General features: G+C 39.0%; 1 protein-coding gene across 2 annotated transcripts in view; it reads left to right on the forward strand.

Moving 5' to 3' along the window:
* SCG5 (secretogranin V) overlaps positions 1–17,126 on the forward strand; it is a 90,297-nt gene extending 73,171 nt beyond the window's left edge. For both annotated transcript variants that reach the window (XM_037834366.1, XM_037834367.1), the window contains exons 5-6: positions 12,547–12,600; positions 16,547–17,126. In XM_037834366.1, the coding sequence (XP_037690294.1) occupies positions 12,547–12,600; positions 16,547–16,642 (150 nt within the window). In that variant the 3' untranslated portion in view covers positions 16,643–17,126. The remainder of the gene's footprint in view (positions 1–12,546; positions 12,601–16,546) is intronic.
* The last annotated feature ends 3,323 nt before the right edge of the window (positions 17,127–20,449 follow it).

A 20,449-nucleotide genomic window follows, 5' to 3' on the forward strand; every position in this document is an offset into this window, starting at 1 on the left:
TCAAGTGTTTCCATTCCCTTGCACTTTCCAGACTGTCCAGCAGATGGCACTGTTCAGTAACTTAATCACCCTCAGAGGCTTCTTTGACTCTGAGCACAGGCTGCATCTACATAGGTGAGCTGAAACTGCAGGATTCCTATGCCCTCACTTTGCCAGCCAAAAGCTGGCTTAATGTGGGGCTACACCTGTGGCAGAGTACTCCCTCAGCTGACCTAGTATTCCAGCCATCCCCAAGGCAAGGAAATGGCCACTGACTGCTACTTCCCTCAAGGGTGGAGGAAGAGTTTTCAGACCCAGGGCTGGAAACATAGTCTCTGTCCATGTTTTCTTAGTCTCTTTTTCCCTCACTAACCTGGCCTTGAAATATCCTCCTCTGTCCCCTGGGTCTTCAAACAGTGGGGGTATGTCTCACTGCTGTGAGAGATTTTGAAATCTGTGACCCTGGCCATCTCCTGATTCCATGCCTTTTCCTCATGGAGTCCTAGTGAAGGGGAGGGGAGAGGACTGGCTGGTCTGGGATGGAAGACTCCTACGTGATATTTCTTCTCTTTCTTCAATTTGGCATCTACAGGTTCTTACTCCAGTCTATCTCCTCCTACAGAGTTTCAAACAATTCATAATTGTCCTTTTTTTCTTTGAATCTCTGGAGAGGAATTTTCAGTCACTGTTTATGTTGCCTTGTTGATGACATCACTAGGACCTCTTAAAACATTGTTGCTTGAGTCTTCAACCCAGCAGGAGAATCTCTCACCCTTTGAATCTCTCCCTCAGTATCTCCCCCAGTTAATTGTTAAGGTGGGTGCATGGGAGTGGAGAGCCACTGCTCACTCCCTTGCCCAGTGCTGTCTCATTGCTGCCAGCCCCCAAAGGTGGTCCCAGCTGAACAAACTCACCCTGTCCCTCAAGGAGCAGTCTCTCTTCCTTTCCTTCCATGTCCTCACCACATATTATAGGAGTCCCTCTATGGCTGCTCACACCCCAAAACCATAGTCCTGGGCATCCTCCAGCCCCTCTCTAGTTTCTGGATTGGCTTTTATAAAGGGGATATATTAGTTTACATATTTACAGTTTTTAGGCCATAAAAGTGTCCAAATTAAGGCATCAACAAGAGGATACCTTCACTGAAGAAAGGCCAGTTGTGTCCAGAACACCTCTGTCAGCTGGGAAGGCACATGGCTGGTGTCTGCTTGTCCTTTGCTCCAAGGTTCTGGTTTCAAAATGGCTTTCTCCAAAATGTCCTTGGGCTTCTGTCTCCCTTAGCTTCTTCAGCTCCTGTGCATCTAAGCATCTGGGCATCCTCTCTTAGCTTCTCTGGGGCAAATTCTAGGCTTTCTCTCTTAGCTTAGCATCTCCAAATGCCTTTCTGTCTGCATCTCCAAGCATCTGGGTCTGTGTTGGCTCTTAGCTTCTCCCAGGGACAAACTCTGGAGTACATATCTTAGCTTCTCTCCAAAATGTTTCCCTCAGCTTCTCTGAGCTACTTCTCTCCATGAGCTCTCTTAAAGGACTCTAGTGATGTAATTAAGGCCCACCCAGAATGGGCAGGTTCCCACCTCCATGGAAATGATCTAATTAAAAGGTCTCTTCTACCATTGGGTGGGTCACATCTCCATGGAAACAATCTAATCAAAAGGTCCCACCCTAATCAAAAGACTAATAAGTCTGCCCCCACAAGATTGCATTAAAAAACATGGCTTTTTGGGGGAACATAATAGATTCAAACCAACACAATGTGCTTATAAGCCATTTGTTTATCTTCTTTGGAGCATGTTTATTCAGGTCTTCTGCCCTCTTTTAATTGGATTGTCTTTTTGTTACTGAGTTGTAGGATTTCCTTATATATTTTGGGTATTAACCCTTATTGAATATGTGCTTTCCAAAGATTATTTCCCACTCTAACTGTTGCCTTTGACTTTTGTGATGATGTCCTTTGATACACAAAAGTTTTTAATTTTGATGAAGTCTATTTATTAATTTATTCTTTTGTTGCTCATGCTTTTCATGTAAAGAATGAGAAACCATTACCTAACACAAGCTCCTGAAGATGCTTACCTATGTTTTCTTCTTGAAGTTTTATAGTTTTGGTTCTTTTATTTAGGTCTTTGATTATGGGTAATTTTTGCATATAGATATTCAGTTTCTTTCACTCATTTGTTAAAGAGATTATTCTTTCTGCATTGAGTGGTCTTGATGTCCTTATCAAAAGTCAATTGGCCATGGGTGTGATGGTTGATTTCTAAATTCTCAATTAGATTCCACTGGTCTATATATCTGCCCTTGTGCCAATATCATGCTGTTTTGATCACTGTAGCTTTGTAATTTGCTTTAAAATTTGGAAGTGTGAGTCCTCCAACTTTGTTCCTCTTTTTCAAGAGGTTTTGGTTAATCAGGGCCCTTGCCCTTCCATGTAAATATGATGATTTACTTTTCCATTTCTGCAAAAAAAGATGTTGGAATTTTTATTGGGATTGCATTGAATCTGTGTGTTGCTTTGGGTAGAATTGACATCTTAACAAATATTTATTCTTCCCATCAATGAACACAGAATGTCCCTTCATTTATTTAGGTCTTTTATTTCTTTCAGCAATGTTTTGTAGTTTTCCATGAATAAGTCCATTCCATTCTCAGGTAAATTTATTCCTAAATATTTGATTCTTTTAGCTGCTATTGTAAATGGAATTTTTTCTTGGATTCCTCTTCAGATTGTTCATCAGAGACACTACTGATTTTTGTGTGTTGATCTTGTATCTTGCTGAATTATTTATTAGCTCTAAAAACTTTCTTTTGAATTTTCAGGATGTTCTATAAATAGGATGATGTCATCTGAAAAGAGGGAAAGCCTTACTTCTTCCTTTCCAGTTCTGATGACTTTGATGTCTTTTTCTTGCCTAATTGCTCAGGTACAACTTTCAGTCCAATAGGTGACAATAGGCATCCTTCTCTTGTTCATAATTTAGAGAGAAAGCCTTAAGTCTTTCCCCACTGAGTGAGATGTCAGCTGTGGGTTTTGCACACATGCCCATTGTCATGTTGAAGAAGCTTCCTTCTGTTCTTACTTTTTCTTAATGCTTTTATCAAGAAGGGGTGCTGGAATTTTTCTCAAATGCCTTCTATGTGTCAGTTGAGATGATTGTGTTTTTTTTTTTTCCTTCTTTATATTAATGTGGTGTTTTGCATTAATTGATTTTCTTATGTTGAACCACCCTTACATACCTGGGTTGTTGCACTTGATCATGGTGTACAATTCTTTTGATGAGCTTTGGATTCTTTTTGTTGTAGTATTTGGTTGAGGGTTGTTGCATCTATTTTCATAAGGAATATTGGTTTGTAAATTTCTTTTTCTTGTGGTATCTTTATCTGACTTTGGTATTAGGTGATATTGGCCTTATAGAATGTATTAGAGGGTGTTCCCTCTTCTTCAACTTTTTGGAAGGTTTTGAGCAGGATTGGTGTTAATTCTTCTTGAAATATCTGATAAAATTCACCAGTAAAGCCATCCATTCCTGGGCTTTTCTTTTGTGAAAGATTTTTTTTTTTAACAAACAAATGAAACAAAATCTATTTTAATAACAACATTTGAGCGTTAAATGGAAAATGGTTAGAGATCCCCAATAAGGATGGAAAATTAAATATATGCATTTACTTTCACTCCATCACACTAAAATAGGAGTAAAGGGTTCTCTGTGTGTTCATTTGTTTTTGTTTTTGTTTTTTCTTTTTTTAGAATTCAGTTTTATTGAGATATATTCATATACCATACAATCATCCATGATGTACAATGAGCTGTTCATAGTACCATCATATAGTGGTGCATTCATCACCGCAATCTACTTTTTTTGAACATTTTCTTTCTGCCAGAAAAAGTAAAAATAAGAATAAAAAATAAAAGTAAAAAAAGAACACCCATATCATCCCCCCCATTTTTCATTTAGTTTTTGTCCCCATTTTTGTACTTACCCAACCATATACTGGATAAAGGGAGTGTGATCCACAAGGCTTTCACAATCACACTGTCACCGCTTGTAAGCTACATTGTTATACAATTGTCTTCAAGAGTCAAGGCAACTGGGTTGCAGTTTGATAGTTTCAGGTATTCCAGTACATTAAAACCTAAAAAGAGTTATCTATATAGTGAGTAAAAGTGCCCACCCAAGTGACCTCTCAACTTCATTTGGAATCTCTCAGCCACTGAAACTTTATTTTGTTTCATTTCACATCCCCCTTTTGGTGAAAAAGATGTTCTTATTCCCATGATGTCAGGTCCAGATTCATCCTTGGGAGTCATATTTTGCATTGCCAGGGAGATTTACACCCCTGGGAGTCAGATCCCATGTAGTGGGGAGGGCCATGAGTTCACCTGCTGAGTTGGGTTAGCTGGAGAGAGAGGGCCACACCTGAGCAACAAAGAGGTACTCAGGGGAAGACTGTTAGGCACAATTATAAGCAGGTTTAGCTTCTCCTTTACAGTAATGAGCCCCATGAGAGCAAGCCCCAAGAAAGAGGGCTCAGCATACCAAACCCGTCAGTTCTCAATGTTTGTGAGAACATCAGCAACAATCCAGGGGAGAGAGTCCAACACTTCCACATTTCTCCCTGACTGCTCAAGGGGGCCCTGCATATGTAATTTTATTCTCTGCCTAAATTACTTTGGGATGTGTCACTATTTCACACTAACCTGTACAAACTTACCAGGTCTAACTTCCTATTCAAAGTTTCATGTAATTATGGTATTTGAACAAACTATATGAGTTAAATTGTTTAGGAAATATAGATCCTGCACCAAATAAACATCTCTTCCCTTGGTCTCACATGAAAGTTGAAGTTTTAAAACACAGTCAGTATTGTCCTTTACCCTTTGGCCCGATTTGCCCTAGTCCTATCTAGATCTGCTTCATTCATATCTCTAACTGAAGTCTGGACTCTTTCTCAGCTTTTTCAGCACTTGCTGTATGCACTAATACTGACATTCATATCTGCCAAGCTCTAGCTCTGAGTTTCAGGTGTCACACAGATAGCCAAAGTTCCACGGATTCATCAGGTTATAAGCATCCGAATCTGGAGATAGCCATTGCAACTCAGGAATAGATGTGACTTTTGTAAGAGCTTACAGTCTAGGGACCATTACAATGAGTGTTCCCCTTATAAGCTGTGCTCTAAGATTCAATTCTGAGTTTACACATTGTAGCTAGTCCATAGTGGTGAGGCATTATAGAGTTTGCCTTTGTTTCTGGTGTAGTTCACTCAAAATGCTGTCTACAGGATCCATTCACCTCCTTGTGTGTCTCACAGCTTCACTCCTTCTTGCAGTTGCTCAATATTCCATTGTATGCACACACCACAGTTCACCATTCTGTTTCTCAGTCGATGTACCCTTAGGCCACCTCTACCCATTGCAAATCATGTATACTGCCTCCATAAACACTAGTGTGCAAATGTCCATTCATGTCCCTGCTCTCAGATCTTCCAAGTATATGTCCCATAATGAGGTTGCAGGACCTTATGACACCCACATACTTAGCTTCTTGTGGAACCACCACACTGTCCTCCAGAAAGGCTATACCATTCTTCCTCCTAACCAACAGTAAATATGTACATCCCTCTCTCCATGTTTTCTCCAGCACTTTTATCCCTCTTTATATTTCTTCCTACAATTTTATAGAGCTATATTCACATACCGTACAATTATCCACAGTGTACAATCAGTTTTTCATGGTATCATCATATAGTTGTGCATTTTTCACAATTAGCACCTGAACATATTGATTACGACAAAAAAAAAAATTTGCTTTTTTTTAAATGAATAATAAAAAAGATAATAAAAAGAAAAATAAAATATCATACAATACAATAGTAGGATCAGACAACAACACCATTACCAAGAATCCCATATCCCTCCCTTATATCCCCCTCTCATACACATTTAGCTTTGGTATATTGCCTTTGTTACATTTAATGGAAGCATGTTACACCGCTACTGTTGACCATAGACTCCAGTTTGCTTTGATTCTATTTTTCCCCCATACCTTCTCCTTTTCAACACTCTGCATGGTTGACATTCATTTGTTCTCCCACATGCAAGAACATTTTTACATTTGTACATTTAGTCACAATTATTGACCACTACAGTTTTTGCTAAGTTAAACAGCCCCAGTCTTTATCTTCTATCTTTACCTCAGGTGTCATACATGCCCCTAGCCCACCTCTTCAGCTTTAGTCACAGACATCTTTGTTCAATGCACTTACAATATTATGTGTGAGTGGTTTTTGATGACTGATTCAATCTCTTCCCTTTTGTTGGTCTATTGAGATCTTCTACTTCTTCTTGAGTCAGCATAGGGAATTTGTGTGTTTCTGGGAATTTGCCCATTTCATCTAGGTTATCTAATTAGCAGACATAACAATTTTTCATGGTATCCTCTTATAATTATTTTTATTTCTGTGGGACCAATACTGAAGTTTCCCTTTAATTTCTGGTTTTAGATATTTGCATCCTCTTTTTTCTTGTTCAGTCTAGCTAAAGTTTTGTTGCTTTTATTGAAATTTTGAAAGTCAATATTTGGTTTCATTCTATTATTTTTTATTCTCTATTTCATTGATCTCTGTTCTAATCTTTGTCATTTCCTTCCTTCTGCTTGCTTTAGTTTTAGTTTTCTCTTCTTTCTATAGATTTTCCAGTTTTGAGATTAGGTCTCTGATTTGAGATCTTTTTTTAATGAAAGCATTTAAACTATAAATTTCCCTCTGAGAACTGCATTTACTGCATCCCTTAAGTTTTCATTTTCCTTTGCCTCAAGTTATTTCCTAGTCCTTGTGATTTTTTCTTTGATCCATCAGTTGTTTAACAGTGTGTTGTTAAATTCCCACATATTTGTGAGTTTTCCAATTATCCCTCTGTTACTGTTTTATAGGCACATTCCTTTGTGGTCAGAGAAGGTATATTGTATGATTTCAGTATTTTTTAATTTATTGAGACTTGTTTTGTGACTTAACATATGGACTATCCAGGAGAATTACCCATCTGCACTAGAGAAGAATGTGTAATCTGTTGCTGGGTGAAGTGTTCTATATATTTCAGCTAGGTCTAGTTGATTTGGAATTATACTCTAAACCATTCAAGTCTTATAATTGTTATGTCTTCCTGTTGAAATGACCCTTTTATCAATATATAGTGATCTTCTTTGTCCCTCAAAACAGGAACAAAGAGAGGTACCCCAGTTTTCTTTTGATAACTATTCACCTGGTATATATTTTTTTCCTTTCTTTCATTTTCAGCCTACTAGTGTCTTTGAATTTAAGGCTAGTTTCTTGTAAACAGCATATAGTTGGGTCATGCTTTTTAGTCCATCCTGCCAATTGCTGGCTTTTGACTTAGAGGCTTTAGTCCATTTTTATTTGAAGTAACTACTGATAATGCAGGCCTTTTTTTGCTATTTTGCCACTTGGTCTTTGTAAGTCTTATACTTTTTTGTCACCTCAATTCTTCTGTTAGTGCATACTTTCAAATTTATTTGCTTTTTTGCAGTGTACCATTTTGAGTCTCTCCTTTCCTTCTGTATATCTTCTGCAGATTTTTAAACATCATTACCATGGGGCTGAAATTTAATATCCTGAATCTATAATAATTACATTTGATTTGATACCAACTTAACTTCAATAGCACGTGCAAACACTGTTCCTATACTCCTCTGTTCCCCCATGTTTTTGTTGTACTCAGTGATAATTATATCATTATACATTGCCTGTCCAAAATTATAGATTTGTCACTACTTTTTCATATTTACATTCTAGACCCTGTAAGAAGTAAAAAGTAGAATTATGTACCAAAACTTACAATACACTAGTACTGACATTTATAATTACCCATATGTTTACCTTTATAGGAAGTCTTTATTTCTTTATGCTTCTTTGATTTGCTGTCTAGTGTCCTTTCCTTTCAGTCTAAGGAACTCCTTTTAGTATTTTTTTATAGTCTAGGTCTAGTGGTGACAAGCTCCCTCAGCTTTTGTTTATCTGGAATTGTCTTGTCTTCCTCATTTTTAAAAGACATTTTCACTTGATACAAAATTCTTTTCTGGAAATTGTTTTATTTCAGTACTTTAAATATTTCATACCACTACCTTCTTACCTCCAAGATTTCTGATGAGAAATTAGCATTTAATCTTATTGGGACTTCCTTGTACATGATATGTTGCTTTTCTCTTGCAGGTTGTAGAACTTTCTCCCTGTCCTTGGCTTTTGATGGTTTGACTACCATGTTGTCGAGTCATGGTTGTCTTCTAGTTTATCCTGTTTGGGGTTCGTTGGGCTTCTTGAATGTACATATACATATCTTTTGTTAAATTTGGGAAATTCTCTGCCATTATTTCTCTGAATATGTCTTCTGCTCCCTTTCCTCTTTCTTCTCCTCTGGGACTTCCATAATGCATATTTTGGTATTCTTAATGGTGTCCCACAGGTCTCTTAGGCTCTATTCACTTTTTTTAAATTCATTTTTCTCTCTGCTTCTTAGCCTGAATCATTCAATTGTCTTGTCTTTGAGATCACTGATTCTTTCTTCTGCCAGCTTCAATTTGCTGTTGAAATGCTCTAGGGAATTTTCCAACCCAGTTATTGTGGTTTTCAATTCCAGTAATACTGTTTGGTACCTTTTTAAAATTTTTTGTCTCCTTATTGAGATTCACATACTGTTCATTCATTGTTTCCTCATGTCCTTTAGTTCTTTCTCCATGTTTTCCTTTATCTCCTTGAGTGTATTGGGGAACATTTTTTAAAAGTCTTTGTCCAGTATATCCAAAATCTGGTCATCTTCATTGATGATTTCTAGATTTTTATTTTGTTTCTTTGGATGGACCATCATTTCCTTTTTCTTTGTCTTGTAATCTTTTGCTGCACAAAGTACATTTTAATATTTGAGGTGTTCACTCTATAATTTAGTTCCTTGATTATGTGTTCCTTAAACGTATATCTAGCTAGTGATATGGCAGAGATTTCCTTGAGTACCAGGAGCTAACAGAAACAAATAAACCAGGGTAAAAAACACCAGAGTCTTTGCATGTTGACTCTGTGTTGGCTGGTGCTTCCCTTCAGAGTTTAGCTCTCCTATTAAGAAGATCAGCGTGAGGTGAAAATGAAGTGCAGGGTCCTCTCCATCTTTTCCAAGCCCATATTTTGTCCTGAGCTCATGCTTGCTGGTAGCCTTAGGAATTTCCCCTCTTAACAGGAACCCAAGTGTTCCCTCTATTTTCTATGAAATATACTGTCACTGCCTCTTGAGAGGTCTATTGTATGTCTTAAAGCCAATAATACTTTACCCCAGGCTGCTTTACTTCAATTTTTCATACACTGTTAGCTGTCTTCGAGCTGCTTGTTCCTAAAGAGCAAGTTCTGGTGGGCAAGTTAGAGATGAGTTTTCTGGTTCAGTCTTTCAGGCTGCCACTGATAGACTGGCACTTACAAACAGGCACCCCAGTATGCACATAAAGGTTATTCTGCTCCCTCTGGAACAGGGACCATAATGGGAGCACAGGCTGGTTACACACTGCACCAGTGACTGGATGGGAAGGGGCTATCAGGGGCACCTGGAGCTTCTCCCACCATTTTTAAGCTGCATTCTCTTGATTTGGCACTAGCCTAGTTACAGCAACCCTTTAACTGTTTTGGAGTTTTGAGGAAAATGGCTCTGCAAGTTTTTGCTAGGTGTTCAAAGATTCTGTAGGTGAATTTCACCCTGCAGCATCTTATGCCACCATACTGGTTGACTGGAAGTCTATATATATGTATTTAATTGTTTATTTATTTTGTATCAGTATGGACCCACAGATTCCTGTCTTTATTTATTTTCATGTATAAACTGCCCTATATTTGGCCAATGGGAGCCTTTTCAAACTGGCTTCCCTGTCCTTATGACATGCTCCCGTCATTTTCAAGCACTTCTTAATTTCTAGCCCAATTAGATATTCCAAGTTCAGCCTGTACTTTCCCTGCCCTAGCCCTGGAATCGGATATTTCTCCAAGAAGTCCCCTGGTTCCATTTAGGAATGGTATTTGTAACCAAGATCTGGGCAGTTGTCCAAAATCTTGATGGCACAATGGAAAGCCCTTTTTATGACCTGGAACCTGCTACTCACAGGGAAAACGGTCTCACTGCTCCCTTCTCCCCATCCCCATTGTGCCAGTTTGAATGTATTATGTCCTCCAAAATGCCATTATCTTTGATGCAGTCTTGTGTGGACAGATGTTTTAGTGTTGATTAGATTGTAATTCTTTGATTGAGTGTTTCCATGGAGATGTGACCCACCCAACTGTAGGTGATAACTCTGATTAGATAATTTCCATGGAGGCATGGCCCTGCCCATTCACCATAGGCCTTGATCAGTTCACTGGAGCCCTATAAAAGCTCAGACAGAAGAAGCAAGCTTGGTACAGCCAAGAGGGACACTTTGAAGAACACACAGGAGCTGAGAGAACGTCCTGGGAGAAAGCCATTTTGAAACCAGAACTCTGAAACAGATGCCAGCCACATGCCTTCCCAGCTAACAGAGGTTTTCCAGAAGCCATTGGCCATCCTCCAGTGAAGGTACCTGATTGTTGATGCCTTACCTTGGATACTTTATGGCCTTAACACTGTAACTGTGTAACCAAGTAAACCCCCTTCATAAAAGCTGATCCATTTCTGGTATTTTGCATCCTGGCAGTATTAGCAAACTGGAACACCCATCAACATGAATTGGTTTCTTTCCATTCATTTAGTTTACTTCTTTTACCCACCTACCAATTCCTGCCTTTAAATCCAGATAATAGCATGGCCAATTGAGAATGCCCCAGCAACTTCCAGGCAGGGGTGAGGAAGCAATATCATGCTAATCCTAACTAGCTCTTAAGGAAACACTGGACAGTCCTGGAGAGGAAGACTTGCCAGACGCTTTGCATTTCTTTTTGGGTGAAGGCTGTTATAGATATTATCTACTCCAAGAAGACCTTCTAAAAGAGATTAACAAAAATGAAAATGATGCTGCCTTTGCCCTGCTGGTGGCACAGTGGAACTCTGCCAGGGCTGATTGGCAGTCTCACCCCATGTTACCAGCTCTTAGGCCCCTCCCCACTCACTCCCTCCAGCCCTGGCAGCTGAACAACATGGTACATATGAAAAAGCCTCTGTCCTCACTGCGCCCCTCCATCTCCAGTTCTGGCAGTAACTCCCAGAACATTCTCATCCATCAGTGAATGTTACTTCCACAGAAAGGCAACTGCACACTGAAGGGAATGAACCCCACAGTGATATCTTCATACCTCGAGCAAATGATTGGCACATCTGCCTTTTCTCCCTTCTGATATTAAATTGAACAGATCCTCAAGCGAGCAGGAGATAGAGGCTGTGGCCAGCTCCAGCATTTCTGGCAATGGAAGCTCTTTCCCTCCCTGGCACAGCCTCCCTGCATACTTGAGGTTGGGCAAGAGATACCCATTGTGAATTGTGAGTGGAGTAGATTTTAATGAACATGAAAATTATGAAGCTCATTGTTGGCATTTGTCATTTTCATCTCCAAATCTATCATTAAGAAAAAAAAACATTATAACTAGACAGCTCAGAGAATACAAGTGGTGTATAAACTTGTTTCTTACCGGAACTCTGTTGTCTCCTCTTTTTTTTTTTTTTTTTTTTAAGATCATTGTCAGGGTATTTTATTTATAGTAAGATGAGTCAACTCTTTTATATATTATTTTCCTTTTGATTAAAAAAATAATAAAATGACACAAGTAATCCCCCCTCCATTTCCCCTTCTGTCATTCTGCCTTCAGGTTAGGGGTTCTGTCTTTTTAAATCTCAGTAGAAGGGAAATCTTTTGAGCATGTGTCTGATATTCTAGAGCTCATTTAAGTCTACTATGTGTTTAAAGTAAGTTATGTAGAAACACTTATACAAACTGTGGTAATAGAGCCTTTTTTTCTCCCCAGCATAACTTTCCTTTCTGCCAATATGTTTTTTGGCAGTTTTTAAAAGGTTCACTCTATTAAAAATGTTATAAACCAAATGGTTTTCCAATTTTCTTGACTGGGGGCACTGACTTAAGCCACAAAAAGTATGGCTGCAGAAGTCAGAATGTCTCATTTATTTATATAGAGGATTGTTATTTATAGCCAGACACTCCTCAAGAGACACTTTATATGTACAGTTTGTAAAAAGGAATTAGTTACAAAAGTAAAATGCGATAAAATTGTTTGTTCTGAACAAAAGCTGTTCAAAGTGAGAAGATGGGTTTCCTGTGCCCCTTGTATTTTAGAATGTCATATTTTCCTGTTTGTATGATTGTTGATGACACTGGTGCGCCCCAGGGCGTTGCAGAGGGTTTTATTAAAAGCTGCACAGCCACCAGCTTTTTTCTTGTGGTCTATCTTTCTGACACGGCATTCTTTTCATCTAACTTTGTTTCCAAAATATGTGTATGCAAATATCCAGGGGACCCACCAACTATTGCTTTTAAAATAAGCACTCATCAAATTTGATCCATACTTCTATGTTTGTGTTCTCTTTTCTCTCCTCCCTAGAACAAGAAACTCCTTTATGAGAAGATGAAGGGAGGACAGAGACGAAAGCGGAGGGTAAGAGACACCTAGAAGGGTTGTTGTTGAGATCTCTGGAGCTCTCTGAATGGGGCAGGGGGCAGTTGACAAACTGTAACCCTAAATTGTTAGAACCAGAAAAAGTTATGTGTAATGAGGCCAGACCCAGAAAATCCATCCTTGCTTTCTGCAATGGCTTCCCAAATCCTTAGCACATGAATTTGAGTGGAACCCAAAGTCTTGTGGTTCTATCACCTCTGTTCCACTCAGGAAATGTGTACTGCATCTCTCCCATCTTTGTGGGTAATGCAGGGAGTGTATGATGTTTTACCTTTCCTCAAAAGGTATGGAGGCCAGAGAAGGGTGTATTAGTTAAGGTTCTCTAGGGAAGCAAAACCAACAGGAGAGATCTGTAAATAGATTTTATAAAAGTGTCTCACACAACTGTGGGGATGCAAAAGTCTAAATTCTGTAGGGCAGGCTGCATGAGTCCAAATTCCACAGGGCAGGCAGTGAGCTGGCAACTCCAATGAGGGTGTTCAATGAACTCCCCAGAAGAGGCTGGCTGGCTGAAGAAGTGAAAATTCTCTCTCTTCTCCCCTAAAAGTCTTCAACTGATTGGATTAAGTCCAGCTGATTGAATTTTCTCATTGCAGAAGACATGCCCTTCGTTGATGCAATGAGCCACAGATGCAATCAATTGACTGATTATTTAATAAACCAGCCTTTTGGTTTATTAACTAGCCACATATGTCCTTGCAGTAACAGTTAGGCCAGTGCTTCTTTGACCAGATACCTGGGCACCATCACCCGGCCAAGTTGACACATTAACCCAACCATCACAGGGGGAAACTGCTCACACATCTGCATCAATTTATAAAAACTCAGGCAGGAACAAGGTAGTAGAAACAGCGTGATCCAGGCAATAATTTTGAAGGAATTTGGAGGCAAAAGAAGAGGAGCACATAGCTTCATTCCTCCTACATATCTTTATTCTCAGCCTAGGCAGATTAATGTAAAAGCTACTAGATCTATTACATTCATTTGCAGACCATTGGATTTTCTGCATGCATAGTCATTAACCATTCTAGAAAACTCGGTCTAGTTACCGTGCAGTTAGCTACTATGGTATTGCTTCATGAACAGCTGAATATTGAATTTGCTTTGGGTTTCTAGCTCATTTCTTGGCACTGGGGCTTAACAAGTGATCAGTGTCCATTCTGTTTATCCACTGGTACCTTACTTGACAGAAGGGCCTGGCCACCTGCCATTTTTTCTGATCAGATGAAGGAAAGAAACCAAAAGCCTGTTCTTACATAGCCAAGTGCTAATGGATTGTGGCCATTTTAGTTAAAGAGTACAAACCAAACAGAAATCCATATACCCAAGGCCATTGAATATTTATTCAGAATAGCGAGTGCCCAGCTTTTGGCAATGTTAGGGAATCTGGATGTTGGTAATTATGGCCAGTTTAAGTAGTTTTGCCTAATGCAGTCAGAAAGTGTTTCAAAAGGTGTGGATTTTCTGACCTCAGCATTAATCCTCATGTCCTCACAACAGAGGGTTCCAAGCCCCTTTGCTGCCCAACAAAACCCAGATGACCTACAGCCAGTTTTCTATGCAAGAAGCAGAAAGTTTTGGCATTTGGAGACAAATCTTCTTTGGAGGAGCTAGTAGGGTTTTTAGGGTTTTTTCTTGGGTGATTACAGCCTCTAATGGCAGGAAAGGTCTGAGGGGTGAGATGTAGTCTTGAAAGAAAAATCAAGAAATTCTATTCTAAAAGCCCAGAATACACATCATTTATCAGTCAGTTAGCTTGAATATCTCCCCAAGCCCAACAAGGACATTTCCAAAATGACCAGTGTCTGATCCAAAATGAACAATGTAGTGTGAATCTCTCATTGTCTCTGTTTCTTGGCACACCGTTCCTCCTGACCTGACTCTGATCACTGTGGATCACAAGTTACTTCATTTTCCATGAGACTGGTGACTACCAAAACTCAGAACTCTGGCTAAGATACATATTATAAAGGATTTTACTTTAGCCTCAACTTCTTCCACATAGAAATGGCTTAGAATTGATTAAAATAAGGGTCACTGTTCTCAGGCATCTACAAAGACCCATGTTCATGCCATCAGCTGTGGGTCTCTCAGGCCTGATGGAGAACTAGAAGCTGCTTCCCCATCATCAGCTCTCAGATGGTGTTTCCATCTTGACTGAAGACTTTAATCACCCCCTCAAGTGCATGAATCAAAATAAAGGTATTACAGACTTGCTTTAAAAAAAAAAAATTGGTCCTTCTTTCAGTGAAGCTCAGCATCTGGTGGGAGGTTCCAGAAGACATCAAAAGCAAGGATCCAGTTCTAACGATCCTTCTAGATGAAAATCCATGGTCTTTTGCATTGTACCTGAGGCCTGCACTTGGCTCTACTGAGGATAAATAGTGTGATATCCCTCTGTATTTTCATCTCTCCAGTTGTGAAATGGGAATAATTTTCTCCGTGTAACCTAACCAATCGTTCACTCAAGTGAGAGGATATATATATACACATATATATAATTTAATCCCATATTTGATAAACATGAAAATCTCATCTCCTCTTTTATTAGAAATTTCCAAATATTATTACTAAAAAGCAATAAAAATATTTATGGTATTAAATATGCTTTTTTCAGTCCACACTTGCTTTGCCTACCCAAATATTCTGATATGATTCCCTTGGGGTAGATCTGGCCATTCTAGTTGGCAATTCAGATATAAAGAGTATTTTCATTATTCTAAGTCTTTTAAACATGACTTCCCAGCAAGGTACTGTTCTTTTGTGACATGTCACCTTTCAGGTATGTGAGGACATTGCACACTTCCTAACTAATTCTCAACTTGTTTGTGATGCAATTTATTTTTGCAGAGTGAGGTGGACCTTGCATGTTTCATGTGTTCTCCTGTCAGAATGTGGAAGACATTTACAGATATTAAGCTCATTTTCCATTCCTTCTCTTTTGGAGAATGTCTGCTCACCCTTCAAAAAAGTTATAGCAGTTCATGCCCTATGGGCAAGAGAGACCCCACCTGTGAACTGCACCCATTCATTTACAGAGACTTGACATGCAATAAGATATCTGATCATTTGTAACTGCAGCTTCTTTCTTGTATTTTTGTTGTTGTTGGAAGATGTCTTCAATAAACAAATATCTTCCAAAAGTTCTGAAAAATTTTTTCTGCTTGCTAAAGACTGTGATGTGAAGGTCCAATTACTAGTTCAAATCCAAACCTCAAAAACTAGATCTATATTAGAGGAGGAATGGAAAAACCTTGACACACTCAGAATACTGACACATGAAAGAAATTTCAGAATAGGGAGTCTTGAGTCAAAAATAAAGGAGGCTTCTAGATAACTTCCTTATTTTCTTCAGCTTTTAAATTTGACTGAGGGAAGATGGAAATGATTGCTCTAGCCCTAATGAATGTGCTTCAACAGAATCCTGTCATGAAAGAATCAGTCACAGCAAGAGGATGATGCTGTGACCAGTCTTTAGATGCTAATTCCCAGTTGGTCCTGCCCTGTCATCACCTTTAGAACATTCTTGTAAAATGATTTAATGGATTTCAGATCCTCTCTCCCACCTAAACAGAGCCATAGAATAAGAATTATCCTTCATATAGCGCTTGGTATTTAAGTTAACAGTGAGGGCTTATTAGCAGGTTCACCCCAAATCTTTGGGCCAAAAGAAAGGGACTACATTGCATTTGATTAAGAAAGACCTCTATAGTTGTGTGGCAGACGCAAACACATATATCAGTCAGACAATGGTTCATAGACCACAGAGAAATTGATTAGTGCATTACAGAAATCATTTGATAGGTGGTAGGTAGCTTGTTAACCTTGTTAGACCAATAGGCCAGAAACAATTCTCTTTCTCTTCTTTTTTGAGATGTCTCTATCTGCTATTCATGTGTAATACTGTGCCATCTATATTTTTCAGAATGTTAATCCTTACCTGCAAGGACAGAGACTGGACAATGTTGTCGCAAAGAAGTCGGTCCCCCATTTTTCAGATGAGGATAAGGACCCAGAATAAAGTGAAGAAGCTGGATGGAAACCTTCACTATTAGGCCTCAGTATTGCTTATGTGCATGTGCTATTAGAGCCCCCATGAATGGCAGCATGTTTCTTATTTAGGCAATTAGGAATGAAAAGCAACTGTATTTTTGATATTGCATTGTCAGTAACACTGATGGTTCTGCTTTCTGCTAAATTAGGATAAGAGGCTTTTGTGGATGTGTGTGTGTGTACCTGCAATGAGCATTAAAATTAAAATGTATATGTCAACAACAATAAAGGCGAGACTGTAAATGAAATGCCCTCAGATTTGTTGTAGTTTACAATGGTGTTACAGGGCTGTACTACTCTGGCCAAGTCTGTAAAAAAGCTGGCATTTGACTTTAATTATGTAGTTCTTCTAGCCCTTGGACATTGCTACACAGCAATAAGTAAGAAAGTACCCACAAGCAGGAGTTGACACATTTCACTTAGCTGTATCTTAATAAATATGTGTGCAAGCACTAGTGTGTGACATTTTTTTACTTAAAGCATTTTAAAAACATTTTTTGTTTAACAGAGCACCCACATGCACCGGATCTTATCTGATCTTAACAATATGCTGTAAGTAGACAGAGGGAGGTTGCAGTTTTATCATTTTACAGATGGTGGAACTGAGACTCAGCTTCTACAACCAGCCGAAGTGGCATATTCAGTACCTGGTGACTAAGCTCTTCTAACTTTGATTTATTTTATTTCTTCAGCAAATATTGGGTTTCTACCATGTGCCAGGCACAGAGCTAGGTTCTTGAGGTGCGTTGGTGACTCAGACTGACCCTGCCAAGGCCCTCACTCAGTAGAGCCTATAATCCAGCTCTCCTTGAGCACTGAGGAACTCATTCATCTCTGCCTTTTTCTTTTAATTCAATTTTATTGAGGTATATTCACAAACCATACACTCATCCATGGTGTAAATTAATTGTTCACAGTACCATTATATAGCTGTGCATTTATCACCACAATCAATTTTTGAACATTTTCATTACCACACACAAAAAAGAAAAAGAACAAAGGTTAAACTAAAAAAGAACACCCAAAACATCCCATGCCCCGCATTCCTCCCTATTATTCATTTACTTTTTGTCCTCATTTTTCTATTCATCTGTCCATACACTGGATAAAGGGAGTGGGAGCCACAAAGTTTTCACAATCACACAGTCACACCATGTAAGCTATATAGTTATACAATCATCTTCAAGAATGAAGGCTACTGGATTGCAGTTCAACAGTTTCAGGTATTTCCTTCTAGCTTTTCCAATACACTAAAAACTAAAAAGGGATATCTATATAATGCACAAGAATAACCTCCAGAGTGACCTCTCGACTCTATTGAGATCTCTCAGCCACTGGAGCTTTCCTCCACCTTGCTTTTGAAGTTTGGAACAGCAGGTGCAGGACTCTCTCCTGCCTCTTTTTCTGAAGAGGTGTCCAATTTTCTTTCAGACAAGTCCCCCCAAGTTCAGAAAATCAATCCATCGAAAGGATGGCAGGAACATCAGCTTCCTGGTGGGGTTAGTTCAGATCAGTGCCCTTTACAACCCCTTGCTGTAAAGGAAACAACGATTTCAGGCTTCGATATTGTTGGCCTCAATTTCCTTGTCTTTAAAAGGGAGATGGCAGTAAGAAAGCACTTAGGAAGAAAAGGTCATTCTTGATTTTAATTTTCATAAGTACACATTAAGTCTAAATGTAAATGATTTCTCTAGAAATAGCTGGCCATATCCAGTTAATATGTGAGTCTATGTTATCGTTATTATAAAATCGAGAAAAACATTGGCACCTTTTTCACAGCAGGAAATATTTTTCCTAGAGGGCTTCTGCGGGTAGTTTCTCCACATCATGATTTCTGAAGCACCTTTTCACCTAATTCCAAAAGATAATTCCCCACATTCTTGAGACATAGAGCTGAAAGGTTCTATCCTAACAATTCTGTGTTTGGTAGCCATTTAGTTACATTTCATACCTGTCCTTGGTCTCTTGAAAAAAATGAATGATTTTTTTTTTTTTTCTGAAATTGGACAGAAGGAAGAGAAAATGGCTAAAGACTGATAATTTGAGGTCAAGAAGAAGGAGGAAGAGAGAAGTCATTCTCAAAGGCACTTGCAAGTGAAGGCAGAGGAGTCAGGGTCTCTAGGCCTGTGTCTGGCTTGTCTGTCCTCACATGCATCCTTTGCCCTCCCTGCTGTTCTCTGAAGGGTGGGCTGGGTTTCCCAGGCTCCCTCGTCATCTGGCTTCCAGCTGGGTTTAATATGAGGTCACTGAGGGAAGAGTAGAAAGTGAGAGGATAGGAGAAGCAGGGCAATTCTCCTTTTTCTCTCTCAGTAGCTACATCCTCTTTGAGGCTCCATCTTTTGCTGCCTCCTCCTTTCCTGGTGACTGCAGCCTGCGGAGATCATAGCATCTGCTATTGTAAACCTCGAGGTTGTTTCACCAGCTCCTGTGTGGCCTCCTGGCTCTTCCATCACCTGTGTGAACAATTCCCGCTATTAAATTCCTTCTGTTTGAAATATTCAGAGTCTTTTCTGTTTGAACCCATAGAGGGAATCTAGAATTAAGTGTTGTGTAAAATATTTAGAATGCACGTTGTGAGGAATATGACAGGACAGTGCTTCTTTAAGATTATTTTTTTAATTTAAAATTTATCTTAACTATTTCTTTTTGTTGTTGTTCTTTATTTTCCCCTGCAATTTTATTGAGATATAGTCACATAACATAGAGTCATCCAAAGTGTACAATCAGTTGTTCACAGTATCATCATATAGTTGTGCATTCATCACCACAATATTTGAACATTTTCATTACTCCAGAAATAAAAATGAAAATGAAAGTGAAAAAGAGCCCCCAAAACATCCCATCCCTCTCATTACCCCTTATTATTCATTTACTTTTTTGTCCTCATTTTTCTACTTATCTGTCCATACACTGGATAAAGGGAGTGGGAACCACAAGGTTTTCACAATCACACTGTCACCCCTTGTATCTACATTGTTATACAATCATTTCAACAGTCAAGGCTACTGGGTTGGAGTTCAACAGTTTCAGGTATTTCCTTCTAGCTATTCTAACACACTAAAGACTAAAAAAGGATATCTATATAATGCATAAGAATAACCTCCAGAATGACCTCTTGACTCCATTTGAAATCTCTCAGCCACTGAAACTTTATTTTGTTTCATTTTCCTTCCCCTTTTTGGTCCAGAAGGCTTTCTCAATCCCATAATCCCTGTTCCAGACTCATCCCAGGAGTCATGTCCCACATTATCAGGGAGAGTTACACCCTTGGGAGTCAAGGACAATGCTTCTTGTTCTTTCCTGTGAATATGATTCACTTGGGCGTGTTGTTAAAATGCACACTCTTATTCAGAGTGGGGCCTTAGAGTTTGTGTTTCTTACAAGTTCCTAGGTGATATTTCTGCTGCTTTCCCAAAGACCACACTTTGGGTACCAAGGAGATAGGAAAGTAAGGAAAGATTAATGTGAGTGGTTGGATTGCACTGAGATCCCAGTTTAACTTAGTCTGAATTTGCAAGGGCCCTGTTGGCATTGTTTGATAATTTTATTTGATCCTCTAAGCATCTTGGGACGAAAAGCAGACAAGGCAAATTGTGAGAGTGAGCCCCTCGAATTTGACACATGGAACATCAAGAGAACAAAGATTCTAAAACACCAGAGAAAGCAATGCTGAAATGTCACAATATAGATTATAGGCTTTGTAAAGGGCTGAGCTGAGATCAATGATTTGAGAGAGGTCAAAAGAGTGAAGGAAAAATAGTATGGACAAAAATAA

Source organism: Choloepus didactylus, chromosome 4, assembly GCF_015220235.1.
Source record: "Choloepus didactylus isolate mChoDid1 chromosome 4, mChoDid1.pri, whole genome shotgun sequence".
In the NCBI taxonomy this organism is placed as follows: Eukaryota; Metazoa; Chordata; class Mammalia; order Pilosa; family Megalonychidae; genus Choloepus; species Choloepus didactylus.